This window comes from Equus caballus, chromosome X, assembly GCF_041296265.1.
Source record: "Equus caballus isolate H_3958 breed thoroughbred chromosome X, TB-T2T, whole genome shotgun sequence".
Lineage (NCBI taxonomy): Eukaryota > Metazoa > Chordata > Mammalia > Perissodactyla > Equidae > Equus > Equus caballus.
Window position 1 is genome coordinate 108,599,907 of NC_091715.1, and position 27,478 is coordinate 108,627,384.

General features: G+C 47.5%; 1 protein-coding gene and 1 long non-coding RNA gene across 5 annotated transcripts in view; one reads left to right on the forward strand and one right to left on the reverse strand.

The window, feature by feature from the left end:
• Positions 1 to 10,456, reverse strand: part of LOC138921740 (uncharacterized) — a 76,741-nt gene extending 66,285 nt beyond the window's left edge. The window contains exon 1 of the long non-coding RNA XR_011434589.1: positions 10,078 to 10,456. This is a non-coding gene — a long non-coding RNA (uncharacterized lncRNA). The remainder of the gene's footprint in view (positions 1 to 10,077) is intronic.
• The window catches only part of RTL9 (retrotransposon Gag like 9), a 79,157-nt gene extending 51,953 nt beyond the window's left edge, over positions 1 to 27,204 (forward strand). For 2 of the 4 annotated variants that reach the window (XM_070256892.1, XM_070256890.1), the window contains exons 2-4: positions 15,780 to 15,933; positions 21,368 to 25,543; positions 26,098 to 27,204. In XM_070256892.1, coding sequence (XP_070112993.1) covers positions 21,434 to 25,543; positions 26,098 to 26,214 — 4,227 coding nt within the window. In that variant the 5' untranslated portion in view covers positions 15,780 to 15,933; positions 21,368 to 21,433 and the 3' untranslated portion in view covers positions 26,215 to 27,204. The remainder of the gene's footprint in view (positions 1 to 15,779; positions 15,934 to 21,367; positions 25,544 to 26,097) is intronic. The other 2 variants (XM_070256893.1, XM_070256891.1) reach the window with 2 other exon arrangements.
• Positions 27,205 to 27,478: the final 274 nt, after the last annotated feature.

A 27,478-nucleotide genomic window follows, 5' to 3' on the forward strand; every position in this document is an offset into this window, starting at 1 on the left:
CTACAGCCCTGGTATTTGAGTCTGCCAGAAGAAAACTAGACACCAAGAACCTGACTTGAGTCCCTCGTTGTTAGCTGGGTAACATGGATAGAGTCACTTCCTTCTCTGAGCCCTCGCTTTGCCATCTATACAAAGATGATACTTTCTCTGATTATTTTCTGCCAGTATCTTGTTCTTTGCTAATGTTTTCAAAATCTTGTTCTGTTTTTTCATATATATAAAACTTTTTTAGATTTTATATCGCATCACTGTAATATCTGAATCTTTGAGGATCGAATTCTGTTTTTGTTGTTTCTGGCTTCATTGTGCACTTTGTAATTTTGGATTATGCGTTCATGTTCAGTCAGACTTTATCCGTGATAATCTGCTGAAAACAGGATGGAGGGTGCGTTTCTCCAGGGAGGATTTGTGTTTGCTTCTTCCAAGTGTTTCAGGGCACTATTAACCCAGGACTACTGTGAGTGAATTGTTTAGTCCCAAAGGCAGGAGCCGTGTCTTATTTGTCTCTATGACCTGGGCTTAGCTCAGGGACTTGTAGTCGCTCAACATGTACTCGTTGATTGAATGGATGAATGAATAGGCATCTACGAACTCCTTTTGGGAGCACAATAAGAATCCTAACCTCTGATGGGAACAAAGGACAGTAGGTGCATCAGGAACACAGTAATTACTAACATTTATTGAGCACTTATTATGTGCTAGGTATTAACTCCTTTAATTCTCACCATGACTTTGTGAAGTAGGTACTATTATCATCCTCATTTTACAGAGGAGGCACCAGGCTCGGACAAGCTGAGTAACTTGGCAAAGGTCAAACAGCTAGTGAATGGCAGAACTCAGATATGAACCCAGGCACCCTAGAGACACATCTAGCCACCATCCTATATTGGAGAAGAGAGCAATAGTAGTGACAGCAGCAATAGAGTGGGAAATTTCAGTACTGCTAAAGGGACTGCAAGAGCCACACGGGCCACACCAGGCATGGGAAGGTACTTGGCATGGCTTTTTACTGTCAGTTAACCATTGTATGCAGGGCTTTTTCCCCGCCAACTAGAATAGAAGCAGTTTGAAGGCAGGAACCATGGATTATAGCTCTTTGAAATTTTTAATATATATTTGCTGAATGAAGAAATGAATGTTTTGAAATTAAACACACGAGTGCTTTAAATAAATTATTTCACACTTTGTGTGTCAGACTGAAATTGGTGATAAAGCTTTCACCTTGCCTTAAAACCTGAAAATGCCTAGAGGTGGCCATAACACGGTTGGGGATAATCACACCTTGCATTTGTCCTGGTATGTGGTACTCAGGACCCCTGGGGAATAGGAAGGAAGAAGCATGGGTTCTGCCTTCACAGGCCCTGAGGCTGTCAGGAACCAAAGGCCACTGTGTCTGTAACCCATTCCTTTGGCTTCGCTCCAAGTCTAGGGGGGCCTGGAGGAAAGGGGGGCTTTATTTGCTTTTATCCTTGCCAAGGCCGGGAAAGAATTTGAGTGTGGACTCTCAGTAAACATTCTGGGTCTTCCCTCCAGGGCTGCTCTGATGGAATGAAATCCCCAGTTTCCACCAATCTTGGTTCAATATTTACCTGGGGGTTTTGCAGTGAGCCTGGGGACAGGGCTCCAGAATGCAGAGGAATGGAGCTGGGGAGTGAGGGGAGGGCTGTGTGTATGTGTGTGCGCGCACGCGTGAGTGTGTGTATATGTGTGTCTACTGGGTGAGGAATGGCAGGCTCGGGGGTACTAGGATTGCAAAGCAATGAGAGTGGGGTTAGGAAGGAGAGCGTTGGAGAAGAAATACTCCCCAGCACACATTGGTTCCTTTTCAAGGACTTCTCTTTGCTGAAACAACTTGCTTGGTTCCAATCTTAGGAGCCGAGATTGGGCAATTAGCCACCAAGTTTCCCAATTTGGCTTTTCTTGGGGGTGACGATTAAGAGGGTGAAGGGAAGGACTTTGGTATTCTGGTGTGAAGAGAGGCCCTGGGATCAGGAGTGTGCCCCAGGGACTGTGCTAAAATGGGTTCATTGCCCCTCTCCTGCTAGGGGCCACACCGCAAGTCGTTCCCTCCCCAACCCCCTGGACAGACCCAGGACTCACTGCTAGAAAAACCCTGGGGAGGCCACTGCTGAAGAATTTAATGTGGGGCATACTGGGATTGAGGAGCATGAGGAACATTCAGGCAGATGGCAAGGGCTGGGCTGGAAAGAGAGACATGGGAGTTAGGAGCATATAGGTGAGGTTGCAACTACCCAAAGGGAGAATATGGAAAGAAAAGCAGAGGAAAGAGCTTACGGAGTTACTATGGTCTGTGAGGTGGGAACAGAGCTTGGGAGTGGTATTGGTTTGAGGAAGGTTCATGTATTCATTCATCCATCCATTCATTCAACATTTATGGAGCTTTATGCCAGACAGAGTTTGAAGAGGAAGTTGGGGATTTAAGAGGGAGAAGGGTTAAGAGGGGATCCCTGGGTGGATTCAGATGAAGGAGAAGGGAGGGGCTGAGTGCCTGGGCTCTCTTGCCAGGAGAGCACATCTGTTAACACAAAGCTGCATCTGTATCCCAGCCAGCTCTATCCAACTTATCCCCTCCTCGCTACCCACCCTCTCAAGATGGGGAGCCACATGGTAGCTTCCTACACCCCTGTACCCAGCCCCCCCACGTTCTTTTTAGGTACTTAACTGTGGCGCCAGCAACACCCCTTCCGAGAGCCCAGGCAATCCCCAGGGGTGGCGGGGGGTGGGCTGGGGGTGGGTTGACGGTTTCAAGAAAAAGAGCTGGAGAAGGAACTGTCTGTCTGTAATTAGCTCCAGCTGCTGTTGTGCGGCAGCGTTGGGGGCCGTCAGGAGTGTGAATGCATACGTATGAACCTGTGTGCGTGGCGCCTCATCGCTATCACTCTATTTCTCACTGTATTGTGTTCTGGCTTCAGCCTCACTGCTCTGCAACCTCTCCTGTCCCTGAGGATCCCGAAGGACAGAGTGTTCCACAGGCAGCACCAGCTTGAATCACTAATACTGCTAAGCAGGAGGATAACAAATACAGGCCCCCATGTGTCCTGGGTACACAAGCTCCTGCTCGCTCCCTCTACCCCCACTTCCTGAATGTTTCCTACTGAGTGGAGCCCCAGAACTTGAAATTAGCAACACCTCACTTCTGCACAGCCTTTTGGCAAAGAACTTTCACAGCTGTCATGCCACGCATCCTTAGACAGCCCTGAGGGGCAGAATTTTACAGGTGAGGACCTTGAGGTCCAGGCAAACAGAGAGATTTACACAGGGTCACCTGGCCAGTCGGTGGCAGAGCTGTGTCCTGGATGCAGGTCCTCGGTCTCCCGGCCTGGGGCCCCATCCCCAGCAGGGCGCTGCCAGAAGGGCTGCTGCCGGGTGGCTCCAGCTGCTGCTCTCTCTGTGCTCATGAGAACCTGTCAGCCATGGCTCCAAGACTTGCCTCAGCAATCACTGAAAACTAGGACTTCTGAAGCCAAGCCCAGCCTAAAAGAGCTTATTGAGGGCCCACCATCATGCTGGTGCTTATGGAGGCCACAAACAGGGCTACAGCATAGCCCTTGCCGTCAAAGAAATGACAACTTGAATAGGGAGACAAAGCTTAGACACCAAGTCCAAAGGCAACTGCAAGAGCTTCGCTCTCTTCCAATAACTGCTCTGTGACCAGGGACAATGACACAGAGACCCCTTCTGCATTCACCTCTCTCCTACCCCAGCCCTTTGTGGGTGATGGGTAGTGAGGGCTAATGATGAAGGACAGAAAGATGGAGGAATAAAGGAAAAACTAGAATTTCCACTAAAAGCCAGACACAGTGTGGAGTATATATATTATACATATGCCATCTATATGATGTTTATAATATATATACACACATACACACACACAACACATACATACACGGTCACTTTCCATTGATTAACTCATCTGTTTAGCTGACTCTCATCCATGTAAAGAGCTTAGGACAGTGTCTGGCACTTAGCACCAAATGGATGCTAACTATTCTTTCTTCTTATCATCACCATCTTCATTATCATTATCTGCACGAATATTATATTCATATCTCATTTAATCCTTCTAATTCCAGGAGGTAGGAACTACTATTTTCATCCCCAATTTACAAATGAGGAAACCAATAGCTTATTGTGTCCAAGCCTGGAGGTTACTGAGAACAAAGGAGAACCCAATATGGTCCCAGGCAACCTTAGGGGACCTCCCCATCTACTGGGAGGGACCCAGGCAGACATAAATACTCATGGTCCAGTGGGTGCTGTAGTTGAGGAACATAACTGAGTCTGGGGGCACTGAAGGTGAATGGCCTGGTACCTGGGGAAGTTAAGGCAGGTTTCACAGCTGAAGGGTGTTGGAGCTGGATCCTGAGGGATGGAAGGTTTTGCCAAGAGGAGCAGTGGAAGGAGGGGAAGGACATTCCAGGCAGAAGGGACAGTATTTGCATGAAAGTGCGTGTTCTGGAGAGTGGAACAATCGGCAGTGGGATGTGCAATTGGCAGCAGTGGAAGGAGAGTGGAAAAGGAGGTTGGGATCAGCTGATTCAAGACTCTGTTGGCCAAGCTGAGAGTTTTGTACTTTGTTCTGAAGCAATAGGGAGCCATGGGAGGTTTCTGTTAAGGCAGAGGAGCGACAGACTGATAAGACAATTCTTAGGGCATGAGGGTGGGGAAGGACTGGAGGGGACAGAGACTAAAGGCAGGTAGACTGACTGAGAGGCCATCTCAAGGGTTCTGGCAAGAAGTGGCAAGTGCTCTGGATCAGGACTACGGCAGTGAGAGCAGAGAGGAGGCGATCATTCTGGGGACATGTCAACAGGTAGAAACCACAGCGCTGGGTGTCATGGAGGGTCAAGGAGAGGGAAAAGGTGACAATGACCCTGACGTTCCAGCTAGGTGATACTGTTAACTGAGATCAGGAACACAAGACTATTAGTTGGCAGGGGGATAAGTAGAGACAGGTGACAAGTTTGGCTTGGACGTGTTGGGTTTGGGATGCCGATGGGACTTCCAGGTGGACATGTCCAGCAGGAAGCAGGGTGAGAGATGAGGGCTGAGAAGCCACCAGGGTCCGAGTGGTATTAGGTGACCCTGTGGGACCTGACTGAGTGTCTCTTCTCCCATTTACTCCTCCAAGGCAAGGGCTGGGAACAGAGCCAGGTGAGCCCCAGCATGAAAGGGGCGAGGTTGAGGGGGACACCAGCCTGGGTGAGAAGATGGCCTTCTTCTAGCCCCTCCCAGAAACCTTGTCCCTTCCACTCAGGACCAGTGCCCCCTTTCCACGGCTGCACCCCAGTCAGGAAAGGGAGCTGCTCTGTGTGCAGAACTCATGTCACACGGGGGCCACAAACCAGGGAAGGACAATCACTTCAGCTTTTGAGTTCTTTAGCGAGGGAGTGTCTTCTAATGAAATTCAATACATTTATGACTGAGGACCTGGGACAGAAAGGACAAATACCAAAGCTATGCAGTGACCTCTGGAGCATTCAGTGCAAGCAACTGAGTCTTCAGTGCCACGGAGCTGGGAGTACACTCAGCAAGAGCATTTGTAAAGATCCAGTCTGTGCGAACCACAGCCGGTCTCCTAGGAGTCCTAAAACTTTAATTAGACCCAGCAGGTCCCATAACCAAATCCCATAATCCCGTAAATCTATAGCAACAAGTTAGGCATGAGAGCTTTCGTTACACTCTGAATGTAAGAGACCCTAAACTGCCATCTTCTTTCTGACACTCTGAATGACCCTTGACGAACTCCTCCCCCAGATCTATTTATCCAAGGTGGTCTTTGTCTCTCCTGAAACCCTGAGGATGTCTACTGATTTCTCTGTTAAATCCCTGGGACCACATCAATAACGGTTATGAACACTTTATGCACATGAACTCATTTATTCCTCATGAATATTATAGAGCCTGTTTATATATATAATAATATTTATAGTAACAGAAGTAACAGATAATGTTTGCTGAGTGCTTAATGTAGGCCAGGCATAGTTCTAAACATGCTATATGAAATAACTCATAATTCCACATGAACAACACTATAAGGTAGGTGTTATTACTATCCCCATTTTACAGATGAAGAAACAAATCACAGAAAGATTAAGTTCTCAAGGTCACACAGCTTATAAGAGGCCTGGGCTGACAGTCAAAGCCTACCGGTGTGGCTTCAGCATGCTATTGACCACTGAGGTCTTCTGTAACCCCAGTGAGCTCAGAATGCCTCTAGATATGGACTCTGTTCATTTTGCACCTCAGACTGGTAGCATCACTGATTTAGGTCTGCAGTCCAGATGTTTAAAATTGCTGAGGGTCTTTGTGAAGCAGCCTGGGAACTGCTGCCTGGATAAGAAAATGTCAGGACTCAGAAGGAATCCGGGAGAGAGTCAGGATGTAAGACTGGGGCTAGTTATAGGAATCAGAGCCTTGTGATTTTCCTTTCCACCTCCTGCCTCTATTCTGCGAGATGGAGCACACTTTTTCTTAAGGTGTGGCCCAAGGAGAGCTTTTTAAACATGTAGATTCCAGAGATGAACCCCAAACCCAGAGACTCTGTATCTATATGGAGATAGTACCTGGAATATGCATTTTAGCAAACTGCCGTACTAAAAATTTTAAGAACCACTCTTGCTTAGTCTTTGAGAAGATGTAGGTTTGTCTTCTGATTCTAGAGGTACCATAAGCGTGCCCAGGGTTGCTTCCTCCCCCTCCCCCCTGCCAAGAAGAGAATTAGGGAGGGCTAGAATGCAGAGAGCACGCTGAGGGCATGCCTGCACAGACAACAGAGCTCCTTTCTGCCACCACACCCCTTGAAAAAGAGTGAATTCTGTATCCTCAGGAGAGGGCGGGGAGGAAGAAGAGAAAGGAAGCAAAGGAAAGCCTCTTGAAGCCGCAGCACCCTGGGGCCCAGACAAGGGAGTGTCCCGAGGGAGGGAGAGAGGGGGGCTGTTAGAGGAGGAGAGCAACAGTGGGCCAGGAGCCACAGGGTCAGGGAGCCACAGTGGGAGTGGGCATGACTAGGTGTTGACGCCACGGCTGCTGTGAGCTTTACAGCATCCAGAGACACACAGTTTTAGGTGAGACTCCTTTCCTTTTGTTAGTGCTTCGGGAGCTGCACCCTTCTGGACCCCGCCCTCCCAGGAGTGGTTCCATCTCACCACTAGGGAACGGGTAGCGGAGCTCAGTCTGTGGTTGGGGAAAGCCGATGAAAAGGTTTCATGACTCCATAGCAGTGAATCCGTCTATTTCATCAGCTGGGGATTGGAGTGGATGCAGAACTAGTGAGTGGGAAGGTCTGGGGACACTCTTATCTAGGGAGGCTGGAGGAAAAGGAGAAGAGGGCTACTTTAAATGAAGGAGATGGGGAGCCCCTGAAACCCTGATGGTGTTACACCTGCACTGAGCAGGACCATGTGCAGCTATAACCCATTCTCAAATGATGATGCATACAGCAGAGAGCTGGAAATCTTAATCATTGCTGATTTTTGTTAAGCACTTACTTTGTACTAGGCACCCTGCTGAGCCTTATGTGCGTCATCTCATTTAATCTTCACAACACTATCTGATAGACTCTACTATTATTGTGCCCATTTTACAGATGAGGCTCAGATAGGTTATGTGACTTGTCCAAGGCCACACACAGCTAGCGAGTGGCAGAGCCAGGATTTAAACCCAGGTAGTCTTCCTCCAAAACCCTGTCCACTGGGCCCTGGAAAAGAGCTGTAAGGTGTGGGGATGCCTCACCCTTGGCCTGTGCTTCTGCATAGACAACCCCTCTTTGCACCTTACAGCTCTTGTGAACAAGATAAATCACTGTGTCTATCATGAATCCTCTCGGGTATGACTTCATTGCTGATGCTGGTCCTAGAGGAAGGAAAGGGTGAGAGCAGGGTCTCAATGTCTAAGCTGCTGTGTACTCCCCTCCTTTAACCTACTCTCTTGGGCTGGAGTAATGCCACGGTTGAGGGGTGACAGAGTACTCGATCTGTTAGATTCTTTGCAGTGAGGCCTCTTAATGTTTTTGAGAGCCCTAGTTCGGTGGCTCAGGTAACAGATTGAGGGTGCCCGTGCAGGGAACTCCATGTCACCTGTCCCACTCTAATAGGTGGGATACTTCCTCCTCCTTGTACCCATTTCATTAACTGGGTCTTTGTTTTATTCCAAATCCTGAGTCTCTGCCTCGGTAAGTTGCCTTGTATTCCATTTTAGCAAGAATGGAACCCTCCCTTCCTACTGATGGAGCTCCTTGGTACTTTTGGCCTTGACCCGGGTCCTGTTTCCAGACTCCTGCTTTGTGGCTCACCTTCATACCTACAATGATCTCATGTTCCTCCTCTCTCCTCTCCCCTCTATCAGAATCTGCTGGCAGGATGGGATGCATCCAGATGAAGCTTAACAGGTCGACCCTCCCAAGAGGTTGACATATTAACTGATGCCAAAGCCCTGAGTCAAAGGAATTATGTACTTAAGAATTTTCAAGCCCTTGGGAGTGGATAGGGAGAGAGATTTGGAAGGGCAAGGGAAAGTTCTTAATACTCCTGGCATGCCACAAGGGAGACACAAAACTCAGGCTACTGCCAAGCCAGAACCTGGATTATTTTGGTTATAATCAGAATCCATCACGTAGGACAATCTCCCTCCCCTCACCCAACACTCAAGGCTTTGACAAAAAAGTCTTTGGACAATGAACTTCTGTGATCCACGCATCGTTTCCTCAGAGCTCTTCAGAAGGAGGAGGGCTGAGAAACTTCATGATTTACCAAAGACCACACGAACAGGGAGTAGTCAAAGCAAAGCCAAACTCCTCCTGAGACTAGTTTCTTTCTGTAGCCTGAGGACTACTCCAGTCTCCACCAGACACAAGGTGGATTTCTTCTTTTGACTTTTCCAGCACTGGCACTAACACTGTTCTCCTCCAAGCCTCCTCGGACCTGGCACTCTTAGTAGAATACAAATACGAAGCCACTTATTTCTGCAATCTGAGAAACTGAAGGTAGCCAGCCTTGGCCTAATGAACATCTTATGCTTTTTCCCTGCTTAAGACATTATTCTTTCTATGGTGCTGTGTGGAAATAGAAGGGCAAGACCTGCTGGCCTTGTCCTGTTTTTATTCATGGCTGAGGAAGTCATTACGAATGCCCAGTTAAACGCTGTTTTTAGTATAGGGGCTGGCAGGTTTTCCAAATGACTTGCTATCGGAGACATTCCTCACCCTGGCCTCCAAGGAAACTCTGTACCCTAAGGGTGATTGGGTCTCAGTGTTGAGGGAGGAGGGTAGGTAGCAGGGCCTGGCTCTGTCGTCCTGGGCTATTTTGAGGGAACTCCAGCAGTCCCCAAAAGCAGGGCAAAATGTCCCCTTTGGAGCAGCCATTGGAGCTGCTTCAGGAACTGATAGGCACCCAGAGACAGTGTCCAGTCTCTCAGGAAAGTGGTAAATAAAAGCATCAGAAAAGCTCCTTTCCTGGGGAGCCTGTAGCTATTTGGGCTTCTGCTCCCATTAAAATAGGAAGGCATCGGAAGGGGCCATCTCTCCGCAGAGCATGGAGCTTCCCCGTTGTGGCAGCATTTCTAACTGCGTTGAGAATCAACCCAAACCACACTGCTCTTCCTTTTTAGCATGGAAGAGTTTCTAGATTCTCATTTATACCCTTCTGCTTACAACATCTTTCACTGTTTCAGCAAATTGCTGCATAAAAGATGAAGAAGCCAGCAGGGGCTATGCCCACAATAGTAGCTGTGGTTGCGTTTAAGAAATTCAAATGCTGAGGGTATGCTTCTCCCATTAAGTCCAACATGAGAAATCAGGTGTGCACAGCACTGATGAACAGAAGACCCCGAAGGACAGGTGGAGTTTCTGGTATGCTGGGGGCTTGGGAAGGAACAAACAGGCGTTTTCATTTTCCAAACTAAGAAGCAGTTTGGGGGTGGGGTGGGGGTGTCAGGAATTCTTCCAACACCATGGTCCTGCCCATACCTGACTCAGATACTGATGACCTTCCCCAGGCCTGGCCCTCCCCTCCCCCTCCCCAAAAGACAGCACGAGCAGCAATGAGCCCTGGTACTTACAGGTGCAGAGGATTTTAGGACAGGAAAATGGAGACCGCAGGCTCCAGAATGCCTGCCGAGTCAGTCGCGTCAGATTAGGAAGTGATGATCGTAAGACTAAGATGTTTGGAAAATCTGATCACCCCCTCCCTTTGTCTTTTCAGTCCGCATCCAAACTCAGACCACCCCCTAGGACATCTCTCCTTCCAGGCTGCCTGGTGCCTCCATGTCCCTTACCGGGAGGGTGCTGGCAGCCACACTGCCTCTTGGAGCCTGTGGCCCGGCCAGGTAGTCAGGCTCCTGGGATTAGGTTGGCAAGAATGTGTGTCCTCCAAACGATCAGCCCAGAGAAAGAGAGAGAGCAAGCAATCCCGAAAACGGGTCCAGGACGGAGAGCTCCAGGTCCTTAGCATGTTCCTGGCGTATTCCGAAAGTGGCATCCACAGCAGAGAAAGTGTCCCAAAATAGCTCAGGCTGCCAATGCCTCGCTGAAACCTGAGAAAGAATTGCTGAATTCAAAGATCTGGGTCGCTGTGGGTGTGTGATCAAAGTGCGGATTTGTTGGTAGGAGGAACTCAAGCCATGAGCTTAGGAGAGACATGAGGTCACCTGGGGCACAGGCTCCCTTCTCTTTTCCAACTTGCTTAAGTTGGTGGTGGTGTCGGAAAGCTCCCCTGTGCTGAGGCAGGAAGCTGGCAAGATCCTAGGGATGGTGTTTTCATTCCCAGGTCTCGGTTGCGCTAACAATATGAAATAGCAGTGCTCTATTTTCTGCATTTCAAACAAGGGAGCGGATACTGTGCAAAGGTTTCTTTAAGATATTGCTTCATAACTGATGAAATTCCCTTTCCAGTAGATTTTTCATTTCTTTTGGCCTTTGGCATAAGTAAATGTCAGCTTCTTAAAAATAAAGAGAGAAGAGCAAACAGTAGGGTCTCGGTGATTTTCTTGGGATTTGAGAAATCTCCCCTCCCTGGCTTCTGACTGCATGGTGTCTACTGCTGCTTATGGTACTGGGGAGGATGAGGTCCACCCAGGCATGGGCTCTCACTTTTGTATTTGCTGAGATCTTGGGACACTCTCCTTTTGTCAGGTATGTTGAAAATTTTAGGATTGTCTGCAGAGAATGGGGGTCAGTATGTAGAAAGCTCAGCATATGTCCTTGTTGGACTGGCCTTGGGGTTTAAGAAGAAAAAGTACAGAATTTGGTTTCTTGTTCCAGCTCAGCTTGTCTTTTGCTGTGTGATTTGGGGCAAGACACTTCCCCTCTCTGGACCTCAGTTTCCTCCTCTGTAAAATGAAGACAATAATCCCCATCCTAATCCTAACCCAATGGTGTTTAGTGAAGATTAATGCAAAGTCACAAGATTGCTACTGAGGGAAAGGCTTGTCACTCTCCGTAAATGGTGGCATTCTTCAGTTCTTTAGGGGACTCTGACTGGTAGCCACTAGAGTCCTGCATCAGCATGCCTCTTGTGAGCCCAACGCATACCACAGTACTATTCCTGCTTATTATTATTTCTGCTTCCAAGATGCAGAACTTTTGGCCAGTTGCTTAGTGCTCAAGAGCTCAGTATTTCCATCTGTCAAGTGGGTATACAAACTAATAATAATATGGGCCACAATCCTTTATCTGAAATCATTGGAGCTAGATATATTTTGAAGTTCAGAATTTTTGGATTTTAGAAAAGCAATATGGTACATATAACATATATTATATAACACCCCTTATGGGATCTGGGGCAGCATCGTGTGATCATACACATTAATATTTTTTTTTTTGAGGAAGATTAGACCTGAGCATTATAACATCTGCTGCCAATCCTCCTCTTTTTTGCTGAGGAAGCCTGGCCCTGGGCTAGCATCCGTGCACATCTTCCTCTGCTTTATATGTGGGATGCCTACCACAGCATGGCATGCCAAGTGGTGCCATGTCGGCACCCAGGATCCGAACCAGCGAACCCCGGGCTGCCGAAGCAGAACATTGAACTTAACCGCTGCACCACCAGGCCAGCCCCCACATTAATATTTCTAAATGGAATAAATGAATAGCTTCATACCAATTCAGGCCCAATTATGCTACCAGATGAGCTTGCCACAAAATTTCAGTTTTCAGAATCTTTTGGATATCAACAAAGCAGCTAGGGAATTGTGAACAATGAAAGAAGCTAACACTTATTTAGTGCTTGCTGTGTGCGGGGCGTTATTCTAAGTACTTTATATGCCTTAACTTATTCAGTTGGACCAATAAACCCTATGAGGTAGGCATTATTATTATCATTCCCATTTTCCAGATGAAGAAACTGAGGCTCAGAGAGGTTAAATCACTTGCCCAGGTTCCCAAAGACATAAGAGGTAGAGCTGGGATTCTAACCAAGAGAGTTCAGCTTCAGAATCTGTGCTCTTAACAATCTTCTCTACCTACTCCATGGAGTCTATATTTCTAAATTTCTTTTGAGGAAGATTAGCCCTGAGCTAACGGCTGCCAATCCCCCTCTTTTTGCTGAGGAAGACTGGCCCTGAGCTGACATCCGTGCCCATCTTCCTCTACTTTATATGTGGGATGCCTACCGCAGCATGGCTTGCCAAGCGGTGCCATGTTCGCACCCAGGATCTGAACCTGAGAACCCCGGGCCGCCAAAGCGAAACGTGCGCACTTAACTGCTGCGCCACTGGGCCGGCCCCCTCCATGGAGTTTAAATAAGGCTTCAAATGCCTACAGGGGCCAAGCAAGTCACTGTGAAAAAAGAAAGGTGGCCGGTAGGTACTGAAGCAACCTGGCGAGCCAATGCCCCATCTACGGGAAGCAGCTTACTCAGCTCCAGCTCATTGTTGCCATGTCAGAACAAGGATCCAAGTCTTTCTGTTTTTCCCAGAGAGTCCAGAAATCCAGCTTTTTATGTGAAATCTCCTGACTTTTTAATGTTGGCAACTAATTTTTAAAATGTTAAAAACATTGTATGGGTCAAATAAAATCCGTCTGCAGTCTGGATCCAGCCTGTGGCTGCCAGTTTGCAAGCTCTGCAGAGGAAATAGATGCAAAAGTGCTTTGAAAACCTCAAAACGTGTTCTAGAAACAGGCGGTCTCATTTGAGGGTTAAGGTTTTTTTTTTTTCCTTGACTGTGGTCTCGTTTTTTGAAAACTGGTGTTCCTGGCCTGATGGAGATGAAAAGTCGGAATTAAATAGAGACTTCAGTGAACTTGAACACTTCATTCCTTTGGCAGGCTGGATAAATGAGAAGCCTAGGTGTACTGGATGGGCTAAGCCTCAGAATTCCTGCCACACCCACGGGCCCCTTCTAAGCAGTTTCCATCACAGACCCTAGCTGAGGGAAGTAGCAGTTTCTTATGAATAGGTGGCTATGTTTGGTACCACGTGACCCTGTTTCTCCCTGGCAATAGCCAATTGAGCCAGGAGAGGGCATCTGGTCCAAGAGTAGTCAGTCTATAGGCTGGCAAGCAGCCTATGAGGGAACCCGGGATGAGAACTCTGCCCAAAAAGCACAGTGGTGACTAAATTTGGACCAATGAGAGTCTCTCGCTTGGGAAGTTTGAATCCCAGCCCTAGAAAGAGTGAGCATGTGGCGACAGGGGCAGAAGCTGAACACTGAGAAGGCAGGCAGCAGGGCCCACGATTAAGCAGGACCAGGAGAGGTTACCAAGCTTCAACTAGGTGCCAGACACTTTACCCATGTTTTCTGTTTAAAATATTCCAAGTGCTTGTGAGGTAGGTACTGTTATTATCCCTCTTTCACAGACGAGGAAACTGAGGTGAAGTAACTCGAAGTGCTGGGGCTGGAACCCGGACTTGTTTGATGTTAAAATCAGGGCGTACAAATCCCTGAGCCAGTGGTTCTTGAATTCTGGGGTGTTTCAGAATCACTTGGGTCAGAACGCAGATATCTCGGCCTCCCTCCAGACCTATTGAATCTGACACTGTGAAAGTGGAGCCCCCTCCCCAAATCTGCACCTGCATTTTAACAGTCCTCCCAGGGGGCGCCTGATGGAGAGGTTCCCCACTACACTTAGAGAAATGCAGTTTGAGAGAGTATGGCATGGACTGTATCACTGCATTGCCTTCACCTTCAGAAACAAGGTCAACGTCAACAGAGGTGGTCAAACGCCAATTTGAACTCTTTTGGAAATGGGGCCAATTCTACAAATAAGAGGACTTCAGCTTGTCCTCTTTTCTGATCCAGGAAGTCTATACACTGACACCAGTTATCTGAGGGGAGATGACGGGATTGAGACGCATGCTCAGCAGTTTATATAGAAGACCTTATCTGCTCTTCAGGGTGCAGAGCTCAGAGCTAGCATATGTTCAGTAAGTATTTTCCACGAGGAGCACAAATTGCAGGAACTTAGTGCATTGGCAGCAAAGAACAGGAGAGAAAATTACCAAATGCAGAGAGATAGACTGTAAACCACAGGATTTTAAAATGTAAACCGACTTCCTAGGCTCATCATAGAGGTTTGTCTCCGCCCCAGAATAGTTGTGTAAGAATTCCATCCGTGCTCTTATTTATACCGTTCATAAAAATATTATACAGGACAGGATCAAGGCTGGCAACCTCCGTCTAGGTCATTATAGAACCCCACTCTGGCAATGGGGTTGAGCCAGTTTTGAATTCATCTGCCTTTAGGAGCTCTCCCTGGGGAGACAAGTAATAGTCTGAAGGTTGCTTGGAGAACTTCAAGTCAGAAACAGGTTTTTGGTACAAATGCTTAATGGCATCAGGCACATATTCCTACAAGAGGGCCATGTAGTCCAATGGGTGGCACGGGCCAAATGCATTGGCCAAGTCCCGCCTCAGCAGGGCTTGAATTCGCACTTGGCAAGTTTGATTTCTCTCACGCTCCTTTCCTGTGGACACTTTTTTTTATCCATGTTAATGTCCTCACTTAGGTTAAAGTCAAACTCTGTTCTTCCCTTTTCTGGCCAGAAAGACTTCCTGTCTTACAGGTATCTGATCGTGTCTGTATTGATATTTTAACTCTAAGTGATTCTCTAAAGCGGGTCCTTGGACAAGTGCCCATCCTCCAGGAAAATTGGAGCAGTCCACAGCACAATGAGAAAGCCGGTGGACTATGTAGTCAATGTTTTGGAAAGCGAAATCTATTTCATTTAAAGGACTGTCCTTTACTCTGAGATTGTTTCCTTCTCTTTTGGTGTTTAAAGAAAGCCCTTTCTTTTTATGAAATGATAATTTGGGGTGGTTTTGTCTGGTTTCTTAATGCTTTTACTTGGAAAAATAAAAATCTGGTAACCACAATGTCAGTCCCCTGTTTTTCCCTTTGCGATAGCTGCCAGTCAGAGAACATGGTCTAATTTGTACAGTTCTGCTAGTAGCTCTAGGTACCTCGTATCACCAATTACGTCCTAAGTGCTTATAAATTACCTGCTTCATAATCCACGGCAGAATCTCTCTGAGGATTGACATCAAGCTTCCAGCTCTGGAGTTTACAGTATACTGGTCTGTAGTTTCCTTCTTTTAGAAAATTGGGACGCTGCCCATTTGCAGTCCTTCGGTATCCCTCCTGTTCTCTCCGATTCCACAGATCCTCCAGGACGGCACCTAATGCAAGGCAGTTCCGTTTGCACTTCTTGTGATGTTCTTTTCCCTATAGAGTTGGACATGCATATACATGTTGTTTGGGGAATTTGCAGCACATCCAATGAAAGCGTAATTCCCAACTAACAGTCAAATCCTTCTCTTTGGAGCTACCCAGAACACACCTACCCTCTCTTCCATATGACAGCCCTTCAGAGACTTGAAGACAGTGTGTGACTCTCCCGTGAGTTAAGAGCACCAGCTGAGTCAGACAGACCCGAGTGACAAGCTCAGCTTCACTCCCTCTCAGCTGGGAGAGCCAAGGTAAGTTGCTTGATTTTATTTTCTCTCTACCCTAGTTCTTTAGCTGATTTATAAAATGGGAGTCAAAACCCCACTTTATTTGTTTATTGTGCAATAAATAATGTAATGTATGTAAAGTGCTTAGCACAGTGCCTGGCAGAATGAGCGCTCAGTAAATGCTGGCTATTTTGTTCCCTCTATTTATAAAGAGTGGGGTGGGCATTTTCAGTGTCAGGGCTGGTGGGGAGCAAGGGAGTGAGAGGGTTTCTCCCCCTGATTGATCAGGGAAGGCAGAGGAGCCTAAAGTAGACCAGGTATTTCTCTATCCTGAGGTTGTCTCTTTTCAGTTATCTGGATGCCTGTTTGCTCTGGCTGGGGGAGAGGATATTGTTGAGAATCTAGGGCAAGGTTTATTTTCAAGAACTGGAAAGCTATTTGTTGACATATTGAACCATCTCTTGTTTATTCTTATTTCCCTGAGCGGCTAGCCATGCGCTCCCCTAAACTCAATTACCTTTGGTGCGGCGGCAGGAGCAGGACACCTCCGAGCCAGATTGATCAGTGCAGACTGGGCAGGACGTGAGGGACCTGAGAGATGCTAAGTAGCAATTTCTGGGCTTTCCTTCCTTAGAAGACCTGCCGTCTCTGTGTTTGTAGGGACATTGGCATTAATAAAACAGAAGTTTGTGAGCATGCAACAACTCTCTCAGTAGCCTCCTTAGAAGCAGACTGATGACACATGGTCACAATGGACCAAAACTTAGAATCCCGGAGTGGCCAGCGCCAGAATGGTTTCTAACTGTAGCTCTTTGCACATGCTGGGTTTTGTAAGCAATTGCATGATGTGAACTCTGAATGCCATTGCAGCTAGAAAAAGTTTGGAGGGAGACACACCCAACTGCGCACAGACAGAGGAATGGGACTTGAGGAGATACGGGGGGTGGGGAAAGCTTAGGACTAGCTTTATCTGTATGTAGGATTTCAAGTTTTTATCCTGTGACTATATTCCTAGATTACTTGTGTAATTATTAAATATAAACACAAGTTAGAAAAATAAGAAATCCTTTTTAAAATCAAAACAAAATACAACACCAAAGTAAAAGCAAGCCATCAGAGACATTTTTCAGAGGTCACTACTGACCAAGGATCCGAGTGGTGTGAGCAGTAAGCTTGTTAGGGGAGGGAGGTTGCTTGGTTGAGGGTGTTAGGGATCCTTGGAGATAGCATGTAGGAAGAGGAGTGGAGAGGGTGAGATATAGAACCCTAGGGAAACACATCTTTGAAAAGAAGAAAAATAACTTTTTTTCTTCTAGTACAAATAATATGGGTCCCTTATGGACAAATGAGAAAATACAGATAAGAAAAAAGTAAAAATCCCCTTTAATCTCACCACTCAGATATGGTCACTGTTAACATTCTGGTCTATGTCCCTCTAGGCTTTATTTTTTCTATGCAAAAATATACATCATTATTTTATAAGAATCAGATCATCCTTTTCAATGGCTACTACAGATGTACCATGATTTGTTTAAATCATTAAATGAATTGTGTTCTAACATTGGCATTTAGGTGACTTCCAAATTTTTATTATCATAAACAATAGTGCTTTCTAGCTGTGTGATCTTGGGAAAGCTAGTAAACCTCTCTGTGCCTCTGGTTCCTCATCCCTAAATGAATATGATAATAGCACCTACATCACTGGGTTGTTGGGAGTACCAAATGAGATCATGTGCATAAAATGCTTAGCACAGTGCCTGGCACAGTAAATGTCAGCTTTTATTATTGGGTGTAATAATAATAATTGTTGGTGTTATTGTTGGGTTTCCTGTGAGTATGTTTTGGTTCAGGGGAGAGGAGACAGCAACTGGAATTTTTCTTTTTGAGTGGTATACTATAGTGAGTCTGGAGGCAAACAGAGCTGTGTGCTTTTGGTCATGTCAGTTCACCTCGCTGAAGCTCAGTTTCCTTATTTGTAAACTGGGAGTTAAAAGGACGTAGCTCACAGGGTGTCTGTTAGGATCAAATGAGAGAATGCTTGTAAAGCCCTCAGCACAGTTCTTGGCATATGGGAAGAGTTCAATCAAAGTCAATTGGTACTATTATTATTATTACTATTATTATTGTTCTTATGACTCCAATGATTCAGCCATTAATGGAGGTGGGAGGAGGAAGGTGGCAGTAAGTAGCGCCTTTGGAGTGTTTCTAACCACTTGTCTGATTACAAAGAGAGGAAATGATTTTGGAATCAGACTGACCTGGACTCGAATCTGGGCTTTGCCATTTGCTAGCTCTGTGACCTTGGTCACAACTTCTCCGAGCCCATTTCCCCATGTGTAAGATGAGAAAGAATGGTGTCAATGCCTACCTTGCAGGTGTTGCCATGAGGGCCGAAGGATATAATACAAGTCCAGTGCTTAGTCCGAGTGCCCAGATATTGCCGGCTGCTAACTAGGAGCGTGGGAAGGTTTATAACGACCTGAACGCCTCCCTGCAACCCCCAGACTCGGAGTCCCTATACCTGGGCTACTTGAACTTCACCTGAAGACTTTGCCCTTTCCAGAGCTCAGGGACCAATTCTGCCCGTACTCTGGGCTATAAGGGATATTGATTCCGAAGATTCGAGCACTCTGGTAAACCCTTCTGCTAGTTCTATTCTGACCTTGTGCCCCAGTTCTAGAAAGCAGGCTGAAGCCCTGCTTCTCTGAGCAAGCCCTCACCTGGTATGCTCAGACTGGCGTGCTTTTCTTGCCAGCTGTCTGAACGCCCTGGAGACTCGCTGTCAAATCCTAGCCCTGTGGCAGGGACACTGATTGCCTGATTTCCTTCCGTGTCTCTGACACTGGGGCAAATTGGCTTTTTTATTATCACCATCGCAGGGCTCTACTAAGCCCCCATGGCCCATCCTCCCAAACCTTGGATCCCCAGCGCTTGAACCTCTTTGAACTCTTCTGACACCACTTCACTCAGCCTCCAGCCCCGGGTCCCTTACCTCTAACCCCTGCCTGTGCTTCCATTGTCACACAGGTTGCAGTTCCTGGCTCCCAGGACTCCTGTGTCTGCTTAGCCACAGAGGGTATGTTTTATTTCCTGAGCCAGGACATTTTCAGTCTCATCTCTTTAATTGCATGAATCTCCTGTTTTCTTTGGGACAGCCAGAGGTGGGCATAGTGGGCTGGTGCAACTCTTGGGGGTGAGGAGGAAGAGGGGTGGAGTTGCATAGGCCAAGTGCTAAAGAGGAGCTTCTGGAGGGCTGTCAAGTGAAAGGCGGCCAGAGGCAAATGTCAGAGCCTATATAGAGGCAGGAATCTGGGACCAGAGAAACAGAGCAAGCACTAGCAAGTCAGGAGCAGTGGGGCGGGTGGGCGGGCAGGCAGGCTGGCTGGCTGGCTGGCGGGCAGGAGGGGGGCGTGGCAGGGGATAGCTAAGGGAGATTGCAGAGAACAGCTGCTGGTATTGGGTCTTACTTTAATGAACTGGCTGGGCATGAGGAAGAAGTAAATTGGCCAGACTAAAAGAGCTAGGGGCGCAAAGGACACTCTCGCTTCTCCCTAACTGGCAAGGTAAGATCTTTCTGGGTTTGCCTGGTGGGAAACTGTGGCATGTTCAGGGATTTTTCTGAAGATGCAAGGTGGATGTCTATGACTGCTCTTTAGCCTCATCTTGCCCATTGTGCCAATTATTCAAGTAACCAAGGTGCCAGCAGGAGGCCAGTATTTCTTTTGCTACACCCCGTCTCAGGATTGTCCAGGCTGGGGATGGGGGGGTGTGTCTTGGTGATGTGACTGAGTAAGAGGGAGGGAGGGCAGACAAGGTGGATCATGGTAGCACAGTGGTGAAGAGTAGGGGGCTCTGGAGTTGGATGGACCTAGGAATGTATGTGTCTACAGCCAAATTATGAAGCTTTTCTGGGCCTCAGTTTCCTTGTTTGTAAGATGAAGATAGAGTACTACCAAAATCTCTCAGTGTTCCTGTGGGGACCAAGTGAGATGATGCATGTCAAGTGCCTAGCGGAGTGCTTGCTAGTCAGTGCATGCTCAAGAAATGTTCACTGTTGCTATTTTTGTTGCTAGTATTCTCATTATTATTATGGAAGCACAATACCCTGAGATTGATGACTTTTGTGACGTTGTCCCAAATGAGCAAGTGTTCCATTTTTGGCATAGGCAAGCTGTGGGGATGTGTCAACATTGTGTAATGTGTGTGTTGGTTTCCAAGCCATGTGTCAAGAAGCCCCTTCTGGGGCTGCTTATGGAGGTGGGCTGGAGAGGTGGGGCTCTGGAATTTCCCACCCGCATGTCATCAGAGACATGTACATGCTATAAACTGGGCTTCAATTGAGCCATCGTCTAAGATGTCAGAGAGATAATTGAATGCAGCCATAAGGATGCCAAAGGCTAGGCAACCCAGAGGAAGGGGTGATAATCAAAGACATACAGTTTTAACCATCACAGTGACCTTATTTTAGCCCAACCTTGGCTAATCTGAGAAAGCTGGTAAAACGAGAATACAGTCATGCGCCACAGAATGATTTTTCGATCAACGACAGACAGCATGTATGACGGTGGTCTCATAAGATCAGTACCATAGAGCCTAGGTGTGTAGTAGGCTATACCATCTATGTTTGTGTAAGTGCACTCTGTGATGTTCACACAACCGGGAAATCGCCTAATGACGCATTTCTCAGAACATATCCCCATTGTTAAGTGACACATGACTGTGACAATACTGTCTATCATGCGGGGTAATGTAAGATTCAAATGGAATGATGCTTGCAAATCCCCGTACATTATACATGGTTTAAATTGTGTACAGTTGCCTAAAGTTATAGTGCCTGAAACACACCGAGCAATAAATGGTAGTAGTAGTGGCTGTTATTATTATTAATAATAATAATGATAATAAACAGGATTTTCAGTTCATTGATCAGATAAATGCCTTCCTATTCCTGAGGAAGATATTCAAGGCCATCAGAGTAGTAAAATGGGGACTAAACCACTGGCAGTACTCAGTGAGCCCTAGGAACTAATGATTATCCTGGGGCAAAGGACTTTCTCATCTAGGCCTGCCAGTACCTTGGCTGGTTTGTGAGTGCTGTAGTGGGATAGGACATAACCCAGGAACCTGCACTGCTCACAGTTTTCCACAAGGTGGTGCTACTGCTTCATTTCATCGAGAACTGCCCAGGCTCCTGGCTGCTGAGGGTGTTGCCATTTATAGCATTTATAAACAGAGCCTGTGCTGTGGGACTGAGTAGGTTGGTCTGAAAAGGATAGAGGCAGAAGGAATATTTTCTTCAGATTCCAATTTGTTGCACAGCTTCTTTAACCTGATAGGCCCCTCTCTGATGCCACATAGCTGCCAACACATAACAAAGGTCTCCATCATGAATCATTTGTCTATTTCCCAGTCATCTTGATCTTGGCTTTTGACTGCTAAACTTGTTTCCTGTTTACAGATTTTTCTTGCCACTTGGGCTTCAGCAGGACCCCTGAGATCATCCTCTCCACACTATCCTCTGGCCATGGCAGATACATCAATACCCTTACATTCACTGCGATTCAACACTATGCCGAAGGAGGAAAATGTCGTCCCCCAAAACAGGGGGACGACCATCTCTGGACCAATGATAGAGTCAAGAGCAGAGGCTCAAATTCTGCAGTCTTGTGTACAGCCTATAGTCTCAACTTCAGCGTCAGACCCTGGAGGGATGTCGACACAGCTGATGACATCCCCAGCCTTTGACACCATGTCCACACCTCTAATGGGAGCATCAAACTCTGGAGCACTGTCCCCACTGCTAATGCCAGCCTCAGACGCTGGGGCACTGTCCCCATTGCTAATGCCAGCTTCAGATTCGGAAGGATTGTCTCCATTGCTAATGCCGACCTCAGACTCTGGGGCATTGTCCCCATTGCTAATGCCAGCCTCAGATTCTGGAACGTTGTCCCCATTGCTGTCCACTTCAGACTATGGATTAATGTCCCCAGGACTGATGACAATCCCTGACTTTGGAACAGTGTCCACAGCACTAATGGCAGGACCAGATTCTGCAGAGATATCACCATTGGCAATGCCGGCTCCATCCTCTGGAGCGATGTCTTCACCTATAATCACTTCATCCTCTGAAGACATGTCCACACCGTTGATGCTAGCCCCAGATCTTGGAGAGATATCCCCACTCCTAATGCCAGATGTAAACCCTGGAGTGATGTCCACACAGCCAGTGCCAGCTCCAGGCTCTGAAGCAATGTCACCATTGCAAATTACCGATGAAGACACTGAAGCAATGTCCAAAGTGCTAATGACTGCACTGGCCTCCGGAGAGATATCTTCACTGCTAATGTCAGGCACAGACTCTGAGGCGATATCCTCACTAATAATGTCAGCCCTGGCTTCTGGAGCAACGTCAACCCAGCCAACAAACACCCAAGACTCTGGAGAAATGTCCACCCAGCTAATGTCAGGCCCAGACTCTAAAGTAGTGTCTTCACCGAGAGTGTCAGCTCCAGGCTCTGGAGCAATGTCCACACTGCTCCTGTCAGTCCCAGATGCTGGAGAAATGTCCACATTGCCAAAGCCAGCCCCAGATGCTGAAGCACCGTCCCCACTGCTAATGTCGGCCCTAACCTCTGGAGTGATGCCCACCCAGCTGATGCCAGCCCATGGCTCTGGGGTGATGCCCCCACAATTAACACAAAATCTAGACTCTCAAATTACATCTACTCCACTGATGAGAACAGCAGCTTCTGTGACAATGTCTACACCACCAGTGAGAGCCTCAGACCCTGGAGCAATGTCCACACCACGAATGAGAACCTCAGGCTCTGGAAATATGTCTACATTGCTAAAGACAGTCCCAGATTCTGGAGCATTGTCCACTCCACTGATGACAGTCACAACCTCTGGAGCAATGTCCATGGAGCAAATGTCAACCACAGCCTCTAGAGTGATGTCCACACAGTTAACAATGGCCAGAACTTCTGGAGCAACATCCACAGGCTTTACCAAAGCCACAGCCAATGGGGCAATGTCCACACTGCGAACAAGAGCCCCAGCTTCTGGAATGAGGTCCACGTCGCTAAGGAGAGCCCCAGCTTCTGGAGCAATGTCCACACAGACAATTACAGCTCCAGCCTCTGAAACAAAATGTATGCTACAACTGACAGCCCCAGCCTCTGGGTCAATGTCCACACTGCAAACAAGAGCCCCTGTCTCTGGAGCAATGTCCATGTCACAAAGGAGAGCCACAGCCTCAGGAGTGATGGCTGTACCACAAATGAAAGCCTCAGCCTCTGGAGCAATATCCACCCCACTGCTGACAGCCAAAGCATCTGGAGCAATGTCCACACCGTTAATGAGAGACACAGCCTCGGGAATGATGTCCGTGCCACGAATGAGAGCTATGGCCTCAGGAGCATTGTCCAAGCCACTAACGACATCCAAAACCTCAGGAGCAACATTCGGGCAGCAAATGACAACCGCAGCTTCTGGAGAGATATCCGCAATGCTAATGGGAGACACAACTTCTGGAGCCATGTCCATGCAGCAGATGACAGACGCTGCCTCTGCAGGGATGTCCACACCACTAATGAGGGCCCCAGCCTCTGGAGACATGTCCATACCACAAATGACAGCCACAGCCTCTGGAACTATGTCCACACCTCTCATGAGAGCTCCAGGCCCTGGAACAATGCCCACAGCAGTAATGAGAGCCACAGTCTCTGGAAAGATGCCCAGTCAGCCAATGAGCACTCAAGATTCTCCAGGTATGTCCAGGGTGCTCATGAGATCTGTGACCTCTGGAGGGATGTTCCCACTGCAGATACAGGCCCTAGCCTCTGAAATGATGTCCACACCAAAAGTGAGAGCCCCAGCCTCTGGGGCAATGTCCACACCACGAATGAGAGCCTCAGACCCTGGAGACATGTCCACACTACTCGCAAGAACTTCATCCTCTGGAGAGATGTCCCCACCACTAACGAGACCCCCAGCTTCTGGAGAGATAGCCACACCTCTGAGAGCCCCAGCTTATGGAGCAATGTCTACTCCACAAATGACAGCCACAGCCTCTGGAATGATGTCCATGCCACAAATGAGGGCTCCAATATCTGGAGTGATGTCCACACCACTAATGAGATCCATGGCCCCTGGAGTGATGTCCATGCCTCAAATGACAGCCACAGCCTCTGGAGGGGTGTCTATGCCACTGATGAGAGCCCCAGCCTCTGGAGCAACGCCCACATCACAAGTGATGCCCACAGCTTCTGGAGAGATGTGCACACTATCACTGCGGGCTCCAGCCTCTGGAGTGATGTCCCCACCACTATTAAGGGCTCCAGTCTCTGGAGGTATGTCCACACCACTAAGGAGATCCTCAGCCTCTGAAGCTGAGTCCACAGAGTTAATGAGAGCTCCAGCCTCTGGAAAGATAGCAACTGCACAAACGACAACTATGGCCTCTGAAGGGATGTCCAAGACATTAATGAGAGCCACAGCCTCTGGAACAATGCCCATGCCATTGATGTCACCCATGGCTTCTGGAGAGACATCCATGCCACTAATGAAAAGCATGGCCTCTGGAACAATGTCCACACTGCAAACAAGAGTCCCGAGTTCTGGATCTACACCCTTGCCGCAAACAATATATGCAACTTCTGGAGGGATGCCCACACCGCCAATGAGAGCCTCAGCTTCTGGAGCAATGTCCACACCACTTTTGAGAGCCTCAGCTTCTGGAATGATGTCCATGCCACTTCTGAGAGCCGCAACCTCTGGAGGGGTGTCCATGCCACTAATGAGGGCCCCAGGCCCGGGGGCCATGTCCACACCACAAATGGCGGTCACAGCTTCTGGAATGATGTCCACTCTAGAAATCAAAGCCACACACTCTGGAGAAAAATCTGCCTCTCACGTCAACATCACAGCCTCTGGTTCAAAGTCCACACCACATGTGACTGCCACAACCCCAGAAACAATGAATCCACCACCAAAGGAAGTCCCATCCTTTGGCATGCTGACCCCAGCACTCTGTTACCTCTTAGAAGAACAGGAAGCAGCCCGGGGTTCATGCCCTGTGGAGGAGGAGGTGGAGATTGACGAGGAGAAGCAAATGAAGGTATTTTTGGACGATTCAGAGAAAATGGCATTTCTGGTGTCTCTTCATCTGGGGGCAGCAGAGCGGTGGTCCATCTTGCAGATGGAGGTAGGAAACCCTCTCTCAGGTGAAAATAAATCTTTCCTGAGCAGAGCGCAGGGCTTATATGACTCCCTATCTGAGATAGACATCCTCAGTGCTGTTCTTTGCCATCCCAAGCAGGGCCAGAAGTCAGTCAGGCAGTATGCCACTGACTTCCTGCTGCTGGCCCGACATTTGTCTTGGTCTGATGCCATTCTGCGGACCAGGTTTCTGGAAGGACTCTCAGAAGCTGTTACCACCAAAATGGGCCGGATCTTCCTGAAGGTGGCCGGCAGCCTAAAGGAGCTGATAGACAGGTCTCTCTACATCGAGTGCCAGCTGGCTGAAGAGAAGGATTCCCCGGGCAGCTCAAGCCAGGTTCTGCTGTCAGCCTGTAAGCGGAATAATGAGGAAGCAATGGAGAATGAACTGAACTCTCATCAGCAGACTGAGGAGGTAATGATCGGGAAATATGGTTAAGGTTTTTGTGCAGAAAAATAAGGAGGTAATGATGGGGAATACACTTGGCTCTTTTGAGTAGACTAAAGAGGCCAAGGGGAGGCATTGAGCTCCTAGACCATAGCCCCCAACCTAGAGTTTCATCAGGGGCGTGGCTGTGCAGTTATTTTGGGTGTATTCACCCCAAATTCACTTTGAGGAGCAATGTCCTGCCCACATTACTGAGGGCCTGGGATGGTTAAAAGTCTGAGTGTTCTGATGTGAGTGGACTCACTGGGCTCAGTCTCAACTCTCCATTTATTCCAAGTCCAATTCTAAGCTAGGGGTTATGTTTTGGGGGCTGGGTCTCACCTACAGCCACATGTGTTGTGGACCCAGGTCACTCAGGAATTTGGCTAGCCTAGTCCTTGGTCACACTTTATATAAGTAAGGTACATTAGCCAAAGTCCTCAATCTATCAAGTTACTGACATTATCCAGGCAGAATTCCCCTTGTCATATTAAGTGTGGCTCTTACCTCTGCTGTTTTTTGTTTCTTTTTCTCACTCCCAGCACCATCATGTTCCCAAACGCTGTTACTACCTGAAAGAGCATGGAGATCCTCAAGAGGGTCTACACGACCACCTTCGACAGAGCACAGGCCATCAGAAGGCCCCCACCGACAAGTAACGCTCCCTGGAGTCTTCTCCTGTGAGATCTGACTCAGCTGCTAACTTGAGGACTGGTTCCTGGACCCATTCCATTCAATTACATTATACACCTTGTGGCCTTCCCTCTCCAAGCACATTTCACCCCATCTCCCACTTGGCTGACTTGACCTTGCCTTTAACCCCACATGCCTGTGACCTGCCCTGACAATCAGAGAGTGGACTTCAAGAGTGTTTGGTGTACAAGGTTCTGAACTCCCACCACCATCAAGGCCAGTCCTAGTTCTTGGTCCAGGGAGAAGTCTAGGCAGGAGAAACCATTTCCTACCTCAAAAACACCTAGAGTGTCTTGCCACATGTCATCAGGCAAACTTGAGGAAGCCCTGGTCCCATTTCACCTGGCAGGGGAGCCTATAAGGAGAGTGATACCCACTCCTATACCACCCTTTTCATCCAGTAGACTTGCCCCTATATGCCCCAACTTGTAGCACCTGAAATGGGTCTCCAGGGCCCTTGCCCTGTTTGTAGTCTCCATCTTGAACCATTTGTTTTGACTCATAATGATGATCATAGTAATAGCTAACATTTATTATGTACTATGTGACAGTTACTGGGCTAAACTCTTGACAAGCACCATCTCACTACATTCTTTCTGTAATCCAACTTGTTCTCGTGTTGTCAACTTCTGACCTCTTGATCTGCTGTCTGTGGTCCTTGTCTTGTCCCTCAGTGTCAAATCTCTAGCTCTGACCTCTGGGTGACCCCTCAGTTGTGAATTGCCCTCACTTCCCTTGGCTATTGTGCTTTGTGGCCAGCACTCTTGATAAAAGTCTTAGTCTTTAAACAGGCATACATAGTTAGAACATACTATGAGCAGTGTTTGCCTTCAGGTGATGGGATTATGGGTGTTTTTGTGTTCTTCTTTCTACTTCTCTGTACTTTTCCAGATTCTCTACAGTAAGCATGTATTACATTTGTAATCATAAAAGTAAATAAAGTCCATTTACGAAAAGAAGAATTAACTGTGACTAACGATTTGATTTATTGAGTCCTTGATTCAATCAATATTTATTATCTAATATGTGCCAGCCACTGTTTTGAGGACAGACAGATAAGAACCCTGATCGAATAAAAATTTCATTCCAACGGAGGGAGGAGACAGACAATCAGCAAGAAAATACGTAAATAAAATAGCTTGAAATCATGGTGAAGGCTCTGAAGACAAGAAACCAGAATAACAGAGAATTGGATACTAATAGGGACAACCTATTTATTCAATAATTGTC